Source organism: Crocodylus porosus, unplaced genomic scaffold (genome assembly GCF_001723895.1).
Source record: "Crocodylus porosus isolate Cpor-Errol unplaced genomic scaffold, CroPor_comp1, whole genome shotgun sequence".
Lineage (NCBI taxonomy): Eukaryota > Metazoa > Chordata > Crocodylia > Crocodylidae > Crocodylus > Crocodylus porosus.
The window spans coordinates 55372231-55385643 of NW_017728947.1; the positions used below are offsets into that span (position 1 = coordinate 55372231).

Below are 13413 nucleotides of genomic sequence, written 5' to 3' on the forward strand. Positions count from 1 at the left end.
ATGCACAAATATGGGGGGCACATGTCCCCCTATGCCTCCCCTGGAGGGTGTGGGCAGTGGCAGGGAGCTGTCTCACCTCCCCTGTACCCCCCAGACAAGCTGCCTGTGGCTCCATCTTGCTCCCTACCCCGGATCCTGTGCAACACTCTGGCTGGACAGTGCCTCCAGCTCCTGCCCCATTCCTTCCCTCACCATGGATCCTGGGGTCCTTGATCTGCCACCCACGCCATGGCCCTTCCCTCCTTCATGCCCCTTCCCCTCCACAGACCTACCTGCAGGGAGCAGCTCTCCACACTGCCTGGCTGCGTTCCTGGCCATGCACATGCATGCATTGCCCCCTGCATCCCATTCCCTGTAGCCCCAAGCAGAACCCCTTTCAGGCTGAAATGCTGGCCGCCTACAAGGGGAAACCTGCCGTTTTCCAAGGGAACACAGGCATTGGGGGCCTCTGATTGGCAGGGGCCCCTGGGCCCAGGCCCCACAGGCCCATGTATTAATTCACCTATGCTCTTCACAATAATTAGGATTCATTGAAGGGTGGCAAGATAAAGTTTTCTTACCACGGTATAAACAATAATGCCCTTTCTAGAAGCTTACAGTCAGTGACTGAAGACTATTTGCTTGAATAGTAAGAAAATTATTTGCTTGAAACTCTTATCAAGATTGTGCCAGCAGACAAAGGGGATATCTGTGCCAAGGTCAACCTGAAACTATGCAGGCCAGTACCTGACCCTGTGAGCTAACAGAAAACCAAGTCTCCTTCACCCATAGCGTGCCATCACGGCCGCTTTGTACCCGAGTCCAAGTGCAGTATGTGGTTTGTTTTAGACTTGGATTTTCAGAGTGGAAGGTCAAAGCATTGCTCTGTCAAAACTGATGTGTGCTTTTACAGTTTTATTCTTAGAAATGTGAATGACTATTTACTGGGTTAGTGGAATAGTTGATTGTAAATGTGTAGTGCTATATTTGAAGGTTCACAACTTCAGGTATTGGTATTAGTATGGTTTTGTTTTGCAGAGCCCTGACTCCTGTTGTAAATGTTCTCTCTTTGTGCCCAGTCCAGAGCATACACTAGGAAAGTTTTTGGTATTTCTCTCTCTTTTTCTTTCTCACTCTTTTGCCCATGACTTCCAATGCATTTTGTTAAACTAAACTGACTGCTTCAAAAAACATTTATTTCCCTGCATGCTTCTGGCTACCATTTTGAGAAGAGGGGGGATATGAAATGAAGGAGAGTGGAGGGGGCTGTGCAGGTGTGTGTGTGTGTGTGTGTGTGTGTGTGTGTACACACATGTACTAATACTATGATGTGTGTAGACACGCACACAAGTAATTCATCATCAAGGAACGGGATCCAGCCTCCTTAATGAAGATTGGGGTTCTCTGAGACCCAACTGAACCTAGCCCAGCTGAGCATAGAGACACAGAACCTACTGTACTAAGAAAAGAGAAACACACACCCACACCCACCCTGAGTTCTCTTCCTTTTTTACCTACTCGGGTTCAGCTGGGTCTCAGAGAACTCCAGTCTTTATTAAAGAGCCTGCATCCCTCTCCTTAATGATGATGATATACTCTGCTGGGGCACCTTTTCCGAGTGTAGCAAGATGCCTGTCACTGGTGCGTGGGGTCTCTGTCTAGCATACAACATACTGCTTGGCTTAGTTATGGCAGAAGTAAAGGGCAGCACCAGATTTTTCTGTTGGCCTCCTTTGCCTTATGGTAGGACTCCCATTATTCCTTTCCTTTTGCTCAACATTACTGCTCGTCCCTGTGGTACTTCAGCTTTTGCAAGTCCCATTAAATGCTGAAATAAACACCCTTTTTCCTTTGAAAATTCAGTAACTGGACTTGCAAAGCCCTCTTCCACCTCAGGCTGTGGAGATCCTTGACTTCTTTCATGAGGTAAATAGCAGCAAAATTTTTACCTGGAGTTTCTGGTATACCTTGTACAGAGCATTGCAAAGAGAGATTAGCAGTACAAGAGGTATCTCCAAAACACATTCAGGATTTGCAATGCAATTAAGGGATGGGGAAAGACAGTTATGATGTGTAGTCATTATGAAACCTTGGCAAAGAAGAGGTTAAAATTGCAACCAGAGGTATTGTGGGATTGTTGTTGGAGGACTGTAGAGAGGCAATATACTATCTACACAGGGACTGTACTAGTGGAATAGGGCTAGTAGGGGGTGTTGTTTAAACAAAGAATGGCAGAAACTCAGAGTTTTATCAAAAGGGCTGAAAATAGAATGAGTGAATTGATTGTGGATACATGGAAGGATGTACCAACATATGGCAAGTTTAACCTGCATAATTTTGTAATCTAAAACAGTCTTTAGTTTATATGTTTTTGGGACCTGATAAATCTTTCATCATATTTCACTTTTGTCACTTTAATCTAAAAAGCAGCAGCTTACTGAAAAAAGAAGCCATCTCACAGGATTTCTACCTAACTGCAACATCCTGAAGGGGTTGAGACTCTTACTCCTGAGAGTTTGAACAGTTAAAGATTAATTTGTTAGCAGTGTGTTTAACTTCAGCATGGTCTCCAGTAAGGAACATCCTAATTGTCTGCTCTTGGGACAGCTGAAGCTGCTGTGATGTATTTCTCCCTTCCTCTCTTCCTTTCATAGGTTGCTGATGTCCTACAGTTTTCAGTGATGACAGGCGGCTTCCTTCCACACCGCATCAGCACCTTGGAGGAGTGTTTGGTACAGCATTTAAAGATGTCCCCTAAATCAGTTTCCTTCATGAGGCGCAGACAGCAGGCAGTTCAGGTGAGAAATTCAGACAGGCAAGTACTGTTCCCAGTATCAAGGACACAGGCAAGAACTCTTCTTGCCCTTTTAAGTATTTGTCTATCATGATGATCAGTTTGTTGTAGGAGGAGCTGCAACATAGGAAATGAATTGGCCCAGGCTGGGATTGCAGCTGAGGGTGTTTGACTCCACTTAGTGGTTAGGTTGCCTGGATACATGGGCGTATTTAGGATTCTGAAAAGGGTGTGCCACATGGTGTTGTGCATCGTCACACATAACAACACAGATTTTTCATGCAACAACATAGATTTTCTTCAGTAAAAGAGAAACTAGAATCTTTACTAATATAGTAAGGGGCTAGCACTGTATTATTCAGTTCAAGATTGAAGCAGAAAACCAATATAACTATTGGAATGTGCGCTAATTTGCTAGAGAGAAAGAGAGAGAGAGTGTGTGTGTGTATGTATATGTGTGTGTGTATATTCAAAGTTTAAAAAAACACAACAAGCTAGGTAACAAAGTCAAAGGATATTGTGTCATTGTGTCCTGTTGTCACTATAGTTAAATGTGCATCTCTTATTAAGATTCACAAGACAAAACCTAGCCTTCTTGAGCATCTTGATAGTACCTGCAATACTTCACTATCAGTTATTTCTATCCCTTGACTTAGGGTTTTTAGCTAGAGCTAAAAACAGTCTGCCAGGCTGTGAAATAGAAGAGAGACATTACCAGAAATGGCTAACTGACAGCAAAATCGCAGATGAAAGAATAGTTTGAATAGTGAAACCTCAAGGCCATTGAAAAAGATAGAGGTCATTAACACTTGTGGAGTGGAGAGAGATTAATGAGAATCATGGAGCTGATAATGAGTCATCCAGTCAGTTGACTCTCTCAGCATTGCCTGAATAGATATGCAGCTGCCTCTCCCAGGGGTATAGGTTGAAGCAGTATTGTAGCCTGCTGCTGCTCCCAGACATTGGGTTTTAACATTTGGGTGGAGCAGGAACCAAAGCAGGGTGCATTAGCACCATTGCAACCTCCCCTATCTGCCCCTGCATAGATCAGCTTCAGGAGCTCAGATTTTCTAGCACTGACTGGGAGGAAGGTTCAAGCTTCCACTGACATCAGTACTCACAATTTCCTAATACATAATTTTGAAATGGAGAATTAGCAAAGAGTTTGCAAACCACAAGAGACATACAGTTCTCTCAGAATTGTATGTAATTTGGGGTATGTCCAAAGTAGGGTAAAAGTTGCTGTCTGGGTTTTTTGGGGGGTTTTCTGTTTTGTTTTGTTTTTTTAAATATGTGAAACCCCAAACTCTAAGCCAGTGGGTCGCAACGTCATTAGACTTAAGGGTACCCCTCATTAGACAAGCAAAGGACATGGCATAGGTGGTTCAGTGCAGAGAGATATTTGGTCCATTTCAAAAGTGCATTTTTAGCAATGGAGCAGGGAGTGTTTATGTATTGGGCTTGAACTGTTATCAGTGATTATGGTTGGAAGGGGCCTTGAGGGTGCTACCCCTAAATCATCCCATACCAATGTTTGTCCAACTTCTTTAAAACCTTCAGTGAAAGAGATCCCACAACTTCCCTGGGCAGCCTATTCCACTGCTTTGCTGTTCTAACAGTGAGATCTGGTCTAAATTTGCTGTAATTTAAAGTTATTGTTTAGTGTCTTCCCTTTGTAGTAAGGGAGCACAACTGATATACAGTAAAAGTTTTGTTAACCAGCATCTTACAAGCTGGCATGCTCAATTAACTGGCATCCCAGCTTGTAAGATAAAGTAAAATTGGAAGTGCCCATTGTGGCATTTCCGGTTTCCCTGAGTCCCCACGGCCTGGGGCAAAGCAGCCTGCACTGCCAAGCCCCCACGGCCTGGGGGCATAACAGGCTGTGTGGGGCCCGCCTCCGTGTCCTGCAGGGCCCATGGGAGGGGCAGTGATGTGGCAGGAGGGGTGGAGGGACACCCCAGACACCGTGGGAGAAGTGGCAGCCCGGGCTGCTCAACTAACCAGCATATTTGGTTATCTGGCATCCCCCATTCCCCGGGGATGCCAGATAACAGAGCTTTTACTGTACTGTATTTACTCAAATCCAAGATGGGGGGGGGGGAACTTGTCTTGGATTTAAGTATTGGCTGGGCCAAGTAGCTGCTGCAGTCTTAAGTTTGAGCCCACAGCAAAGCCAGAGCTAAACCACCACCTACCCTGGGCTGGGGTGTCTTCTGCTTTGGGGGATGGGGCACATATTGCGGGGAAAATGTTTGGTGGAGGGGAGAGCACAGGGGAGGGAGATAAATTTAAGACACCCCCTTAATAACTAGATTCTACACATGGAAAATAATAAGAAATATATAATTTTCCATATATAGAATTTAATGATTGGGGGGGTACTCTTGGATTCAGGTAAGTATGGTACTAGTATAACTTATGCCATCCTATATGGGAATTGGTATTAGCATATCTTATGGTGATGCAGATATATCTTTAGTTATATGGACTTGTTAAAGCAATACAATTTGTGCATAAACTAAGCTATGGGAGGTACAGCTAGTGTCAGTTTTAACTGCACTAGGGGTACAGATCAGCATCTGGAAGGACCGGGTGAGCTGGGGAAGAAGGAGAGCATGTGGCTGAAAGCTGCTCTTTGCTAAACTGTTCGCTGTATAAACGACTGAGTTGTTTTAATTCATGTTGGGGGCATGCAGGAAAACCTTGATGTATGGTTTGTGAGACCCCTTCCACCTTCCCTGCTGAAAGTGCTGGCTCTGGAGACAGTGTACCTTCTGCCTCTCCGCCTCGTGTTTCTGGATGAGATGATGTCTGACTTAACAACCTTAGTGGATGGTTACTTAAATGCCTATCGGGAAGGGTCAGCAGTTCAGCTGGGGAACACTGAGGTAAGTATGCTCTTGTTGAAGTCTCAGGCTGGCTGGTTCCTTAATCCCCAAATCCAAGGGTGTCAAACTCACCTTGTGCCCCCAGACCAGACTTAGGATGCAGTCTCTTTGTGGACAGGATCCAGACCAGGTCATAAGGCAGCTGTAGCAGCAGCTTCAACCTTGGGCGTGCGGTAGGCACTGAATCTGGAGCCACCGCATGCCCTGGGGTGGAGCTGGAGCAGCTGCTGCTATGTACCCCATGCTACACCAGTAGCTCCAGTTTAGACTCCAGCACAGGGCGTGCAGCAGGGGCCAGGAGCCAGGGAAGTAAGGCTCTGGCAGTGGAGACAACGAAGCATGAATGTTGCTGTCAACCCTCACTCGCTCTCATGTGCTGATTGTCCTGTCCACCAGGGTCTGGATTCTGTGGCAGGCCACTCCCTGTGGCTATGCTGGTAGACTGGCAGGTTGGATAGACTTGCTCTGTGGGCTGTATGTTTGACATCCCGTGCTAATCATTTTACCTGTTTCCTAGTCCTAATTACCAGACAGTAATTCCTGGCAATGACAGTTTTGCTGGCTCTCCTTTGCAACTACAGTTCAAACCTGCTGTCTCCCACTTACCAAAGGTCTGTTTTTGTCAAAAATATTTTTCACATTTTCCCTTCTCTTGCCCCCCTGCTTGTCAGCTCTCCTGAAATACTTGCTGGCTTCAGTTTATGGATAAGGTTTTTCATTCTTGTCTGCGGTGAGCCAGTAGTCATCCTAATAAATCTCATGCAGTGGCTTTTGCAATACTTGAAGAAATGTGGAAGCATCTGCTCTGTATAGAGTATGGAATGTTTTTGGGAGACTCCTGGCACCATGTGTCACACAGATTAGAAGAAAGAGGGGTGTTTGCTGATTGAGGGTGGGACAGTGCCAGTGCTTTTCAAAATGACCTTGTTGTTCTCTGGAATATATATCTCTAGATACTCCTCTGCAGTAATCTTTTTGGACAAACCCTCCAACTTGCTTCCTGTCTAAAAAACCCTACACCTGGGCCCCCAAACACTTAAGTATACGTAGTTTAACGTGTGTGAATAGTCTCATTGAGTGGGACTACTGTTGTCTTAAATAGTATTTTTATTCTGGTTAATATGAGAAAGGGTCTTTGATAAAGCCATATAATTTTTGTTTGTAATCCAGAGTTTGTCTTGTCAATCCTTATGTCAATACAGATATCATCTGTAGTATCTGAGTCCCATGTGAAGTTTATTTCCTTTGGCACTCTGCTTCAGACTTCTCCTTGCATTGAACCATTTTGGATTTCTTTTGAGTTTCCCCACCTTTAAACTGTGGAACGGGTGCTTGGAGAGTTCAATAACAGAGATTGGAAAGGGGTGCTAAACCTTCCCCTGCACTATGACAAGATCAAATTAACTTCTCATTGGATTATGCCTTGGCATTGCTGGTAATATTCCATTGCCTCATGTTTAAATGGGATACATGGCTAAATATATCCTTTGTAATACACATGGAAATAGTCATTGGTTCACCTTGAAAAGAGAGAACCTCAGACCAGTTCTCCACATCAGACTCTAATTCAACCAGGCACTAAGTGTAATTTAAAAACCCTTGGGATTACTTACGGCACATGCCCTTTATGGACCTAGATTTAGGAGACTAATTAAAACATCCACTAGAGGTCATTGTTGCATCACAGATGAAGGGGTAGATCTCACCATCTTGAACATTTTTACAAAGGAAGGAAAAATTGTCCATTAAGGAAAAAAATTACCTGAGAACTGAATTTCTAAAAAGACATATAAACTTCAGGGTAGAAGATCAACATTCTAGATCATCTTCATATATAATGATTCCCTCAGAGGTCATCTACTTACTTTAAAAAAAGGAAAAGTTAGTGTGTGATATTTTTAAGGGATTTATCCAGGTTAACAGTGAGCCAAGGCCAACCCTGGTATAAATCCAATGACTTTCCAAAATTTGGACCAGGAATTAATCTGTTCCCATTCATTTAAAAATAAAAAAAATAAGTTCTTGCCAGTCTTAAAATTAAACTTCAAGGCTGCCTGAAAAAAACATGATTTACTGGAAGAAGCATCATGTTAGTTTGACTCAACTCTGCAGTGTCTATATGGATCAGCACTTCAGCGACCTTTTTGCGCTTTTAGCTAAAGCTGAATCAATTATCTATTAGATAGACGTGCCAAAAAGCCCCACTAAAGTGCCTGATCTTTACAGATGTCGGCAAAGCGGGTCCAACTAAGGCACTGCCTCTTCTGGGCATGCATGGGGCTCGATGCAGAGATGTACTGAGTTTAAATTAAAGTGCTTTTTTCTTTTTTTTTCTTTTTTTTTTGACATCTGCAAGCAGCCAAATATCTATGTCCATAGTTCATAAGAAATTTACTTTATGCTTTGTTTCCTTTAAAGAAAATTTCTTGTTTTGGACAGTGAAAATAATGTTTCACTTGTGCTTCTCATTATTTGATGTGAAACTGAACTTTCAAATACACCTGGCCTTGCAGGAGAAAGTTGCAGTGTCAGGAACAGCAGCTTGGAGTGAGGCAGATTATGGCCTTGCTTTACACAGTTGCATCAGTTTAATTAAAATCTGTTTAAAAAAATAACTTTTTTTTAAACAGAACACATTTCTGGTTGATGCTCTTGAATCTATTTACTCTTGTCTCATATTAGTTTGTCTTTTTTATTTACTCTTGTCTTTATTAGAATAATCAAAATCAATTTTAAAAATAAACCTCTAGTTAAACCTGACCAACCTTGTGTCAAGACAAGGCCTGCATTAACTTACTTCATTAGGAGAGCCTTTATTTATTCAGGTCCAATTCCTAGAAAGTAGGAATAGTCAAGATTGCTTTTTTTTTTCTTTTTTCCATTTACACTGGATAACAATTTCCTTAATTGTGGACACACTTATGTGAGTTTCCCTGACTTCCAGATGGCATTATTGTTGTGTACGTTGTAGGGTACACCAGAAAACCATAAACAAATTTAATCTGGCAAAGAAAATGACTGGCCATAATTTTTCTCATTAGCTGCATGGTATATTTGGGATCCAGAGGCTGTTCATTTCCAGAAGACCCACACCTAAGTGGCATAAGTCTGGCTCTCAGTGTAGGGATAAAGTGAGTGTTGAAATGCCAGATATAGATAATCATGATTAAACAGGACAAGGCCAGTGACCGGATGTTTTCAATGAAAGGCATTTTAGTCTGGAATATACTGTCTTTGACCATGTTGATTCAATCGAGCCAAACTGTTTACCTGCTGGGCAAGGTACAGATTTTAACTATTTTCTTAAGCTTTTTTGAGGGGATAGTTAAGGGGTTGCACAGCTGTTAAGGTGATTTTCTTCTCTACATATGTTTTGTATTATGCACTTACCTAGATAAGTGGATGAGAGACTTTACCAAAAAACTGTAGCCCAAGTCAGTTTGCAAGTGCTGCAGCAAACTTAACAATATAGTTCTATTGGAAACAATCTAAAAATGTGATAGGTTGTTCTTACAATGCATCTTGTTTTTACCAAACTTAAATTTTGGGGTGAATCTGGTTTGACAGACTCTTTTTATATAGGAAACTGGCAAAGCATTTCTTAAATAAATAAATAAAAAAGCCTTGCAACCTTTTTGCTGCTTTATGATAGATAAGGAATGCCTGAAACAACTACTTGTTTTGTACAAGTATCAGTGATGCTTTTTCTGGTTTAGGTGAAGGACTTAAAAGATGTCTGAGTAGATTTGTGAACTCTTGCATCTTAATTGAAAGATATGGCTCTTTCCTGGAGATAGCCATTCTTTAAAATGCTAAGCAGACCTTGAAACAGTGCAATTTTTTGTCTGGTTGGTTGTTCAACCAATTTCATTTTTAAACAGCTCTTTCCCACATCAGTTCATTAGTTTTCAATATTTTTAACTCTTGAAATGTGGTCTTGGTATTAATTCTCTGGTTCATAAATTCTGGTCTTATCCACTGTAAGTGATTTTTATCAAGAGTGTTTACATGACACTGTTGCAAGTGGCTGGGCTACCTAGGCACCAGCACTGTTTGGGGGTGGGGCTCTAGTCCCTGTTTTGTTGTACTTAAGCTTAAAGAAATGATTCTGTAAAGAAGCAGAGTGCCTTTAATTGCTGACAGCCAGGCGATTAAACTGGTTGACAGAGAGGAAGTGTGCAGGAGTTACACATCCAAACGGTGTTAGAACAATAACATTTTTTATACTTGTGTTATACATTGGACAACTATAGAAGCCAATCAAATGTTAACGCTTTCATAAGAAAACCAATTACTGGTTACCACAGAGCTAACCACACAGGTGGAGGTACCTTAGTTCACCACTTTGATATGTGTACTAATTAGTTGTTCCCTCATTGTTAAACATCCCTATCTTCTTGGAAGATGTGTTACTTATCTTCCAGGTGCAATCTACAAGGGCCTTGAAAATCACTGCCTGTTATATTTTTGGCAGTGAAAACCCAGTGCTATCTTATCCTGTTATTTGTCACCTTCCATGAAGGATGTGGGAAAATGGGGCTAGAACCTGGTTAGAAGTAGAGTAGAAATTGAGTTAGGTGGTAGGGCAAAGGGCGAGTGCAGCCTGCCAGAAGCTGAGGCCTTGCTGAGCCAAAATTTTGCTGATGCCTTAGCAAGGCAGCGTAAGGGGAACAGGGCCTCTAATCTCCTCCAGCAGACACAATCTTAAATTCAAAAACCGCTGGAACCTTGTCTGCACATGGGTTCTCACCAGCATAGCTAAACTGGACATCAGCGGTTGGAATTTTCTTACTGTAATTCTCAAGTGTAAAAACCTGGGTGCAGACAACCTAAATTTCTAAAGTTAAAAAATGAGCAACATAACTGAAGATGACTTTCCAAATCTTTTTACATGATAAAGCCAACAGGATACAAACCCAGTAGACCTTTTGTGTAGGTAGACTCTAACGTTTGGAAGAAACTATAATGCATGGTTTTCATGACATGGTATTTTGTTAGGTAGGCAGATTCCAGGAGGATCTGTCATGTTCTGTGTTGACATATTTTCCATATATGTATCTCTTTTTTCTTTTAAATTAGCCTTCTTGTATGGAGCTGCCAGCGGAACTGCGTCAGCTGGCAGATTTCCAGAAGTTAAGGAGAAAGAAAGCAGTAAAAGAATACAGGGTAAATGAAGAGGGTCTTCTTATTAGGCCAACACTGGAATTTAAAGGAAAAAAGGTTGCGGAGAATAAAGCAAACCATGGAGAGGATAATAGCCGTATTCTTCCTAGTGAAACATTACAGAAGACATCCTTTCACATGAAGGACCCACCCTGTCAAGAAACCTACAATGAGGAAGCACAAGAAAATTTCTGGGAGAATGATCAATCTAGACTTAACTGTAAAATTCCATCCTTGGAAGTGGGAGCAGAAGCAAGAGACTTGGTGAACTCTGCATCGGGGGACTTCCAAGGGATGCAGAAGGGACAGTCTTCCAGGCAGGAACTTCAAACACCAGCCACTCAGTCTTTACAAAAGGACATGAATCTTTTGTTGATGGAAGACGATGAGGAGGGCCTTTCATGTAGAAAGCAAACTTCTATCTCTGCCTCCATTTGTCCAAAAATGAGCAGTTCTCTACAAAATTCTCACGTTTTAGAACTACCCCCACCTTCTGTGTTGCCCCCTTGTCCAGCACTGAAGACAGCTGTTGTGCAGCAGAACTCTTTGAAGATGAGCAACAGCTGCACTCCCCGTTTCCAAGTAAGACTGGAGAGGGAAGGGTTTTCAGCGTTACGCTTTGCCTTCCCCTCAACTCTCAGTTACCGGATGCCAGCACCAAGCCCTTTGGACAAGTAGCAGATCTGTTTTTTTTCAAAAGAAAAAGTCATTGTCTCTCACTGGCCTGTTAACACAAGCATTTTCAGTGAACTTTTTGTATTGGGGGAAAAACGATTTTGCTTCTTAGTTCTTCACTTGTTGAAATGGCTTGTAGAAACTATCCCCTTTTCCAAATACAAATGTAATTGAGATGACAGCGGGCTTGCTAGCAGAAATAAAAAATGTAACTTGGCAAACCCCCCTAGGCTTGGTCTCCCCTTGGGGTTTGGACAGATAAATTTTACCATGAGGTAAACAAGGGTGAGGTAGCAATTCCACAGTAACTACCCTTGTGCATGCTCTTATCCTCCATTAAAGGAAAGCTAACTTGTAGTGGCTTAGCCCTCAGTAAGACAAGTAAACTACTGTGGGTAGGATTTCATTTACTGTGTGGTAAGAGCCTGCATGCAGTTACCATGGAGTGTCTGGCATGCTGGTAGGTCCTGCCATTATTTCCTCATCGTAACCTGTTGCTGTGTCTGTGTCGTTAAAAGTTCAGCCAGCATGGCTATCTATCTCAGTTGGAAGGGTGGAAAAATATCACAGCCCTAGCTCACATAGCTATGCTGGCAAAAGTTCCAGAGTAGGCAGTTATACTAGATAAAAGATTTTTTTATACCAGTGTAGCTGAGTTAGTGTAGGAAACTGGTTGTAAGATGCATTGGCAAAAGAACTTTTGCTGGTATAATCTGCATCTCCATTAGGAGGGTTTGCCAGTAGCACTACTCCAGCAAACCATTTTTACTGTAAATGCAGCCTATACTGAAAAAAAGCACTTCTACTGGTATAGTATTTACCAGTTTCCTGGACAAAATACATTGTATATTGCCAAGAGCAGCTTTACCCTCACCATAATAACTGTCACACTAGGGCAGCAGCAGCACGACACAAAATCATGCCTGACAAAACTATACTACTGTATTGGTAGAAGTTTCTAGTGAGGGTCTCACCTGTGTATAGGTACAGACACTTCCATTTCCATACACCATTGAGGATTGTTTAATCTGGGCAAAGTTAAGACAATTGAAGCTTATGTACGTTTAAGTACTGTATGATGCACTTCTGATGTTCTGGAAGAGAAATGCACCTCACTGGGGTGTAATGCTGAGGGAGGGGAGAAAGGTAACATTGTGAAGTTTATGGGTTGTAATAGTGTTGGAATGGGGAGAATCTGTGGCCCATCTCAAGTGCACTGCAATCTAAGTATGAGGGCCACAAAATTCTAGACTTAAACTGGGGGCAGAAAAATGCTTTCATGTTTCATATAAAACTTAGGATTTACACTTCGGAGCACATTTTAAATGTTTGTTTGCTCCATGCTGACTTGGACAAAAACTGTTGAGCCCTTGTCTTCCCAGAATTGCTAGGGAAAACGTTAATATTTATGTTCACAGAATTGCTAGTTAAAACTTTGTTTAAAAAAATAGTAGCAGTACCCAAACCATGGTTTCATTTTGGACCTCCTTTAAATGAAATTTAGGGGGAGAAGAAGATGTTTCAGATGTTGCTGGGAAGGCAACTATTCCTTTGTAAGCTATCCCTGAGGCAGCTCTTCAAGCCTAAAATGACACAAGGTACTTGCATGTTCTCTTTGAAATAGTGTTATATGTTAAAGAAAATAAATGCACATTGCTCTATTATAAAAGTTTGAAACAAGCTCCTGATGCCTTTTAGTATTTTTTGTTTGGCTTTTGATTTTAAATTGTGGTAGGATCTGTGGTCTCTTTAGGAGGCTGGTTTTGGAAATTTGCCTCTGCTGTGGCTCATGTCACTCTACAGCAGTGGTTTTCAATCTTTTTTGTACCAGGACACATTTGTAAACATTGGCCAGTCCTGACCCAGTGCCCCTCACGCTCGACCCAGTGTGTAAGGTGGGGAGGGGGGGGG

The 13413-nt window shown here is 42.2% G+C and overlaps 1 protein-coding gene across 6 annotated transcripts in view; it reads left to right on the forward strand.

The window, feature by feature from the left end:
* Positions 1-13183, forward strand: part of EXD1 (exonuclease 3'-5' domain containing 1) — a 34338-nt gene extending 21155 nt beyond the window's left edge. For all 6 annotated transcript variants that reach the window (XM_019551488.1, XM_019551491.1, XM_019551490.1 and 3 more), the window contains 3 exons: positions 2634-2777; positions 5473-5664; positions 10744-13183. In XM_019551488.1, coding sequence (XP_019407033.1) covers positions 2634-2777; positions 5473-5664; positions 10744-11505 — 1098 coding nt within the window. In that variant the 3' untranslated portion in view covers positions 11506-13183. The remainder of the gene's footprint in view (positions 1-2633; positions 2778-5472; positions 5665-10743) is intronic.
* Positions 13184-13413: the final 230 nt, after the last annotated feature.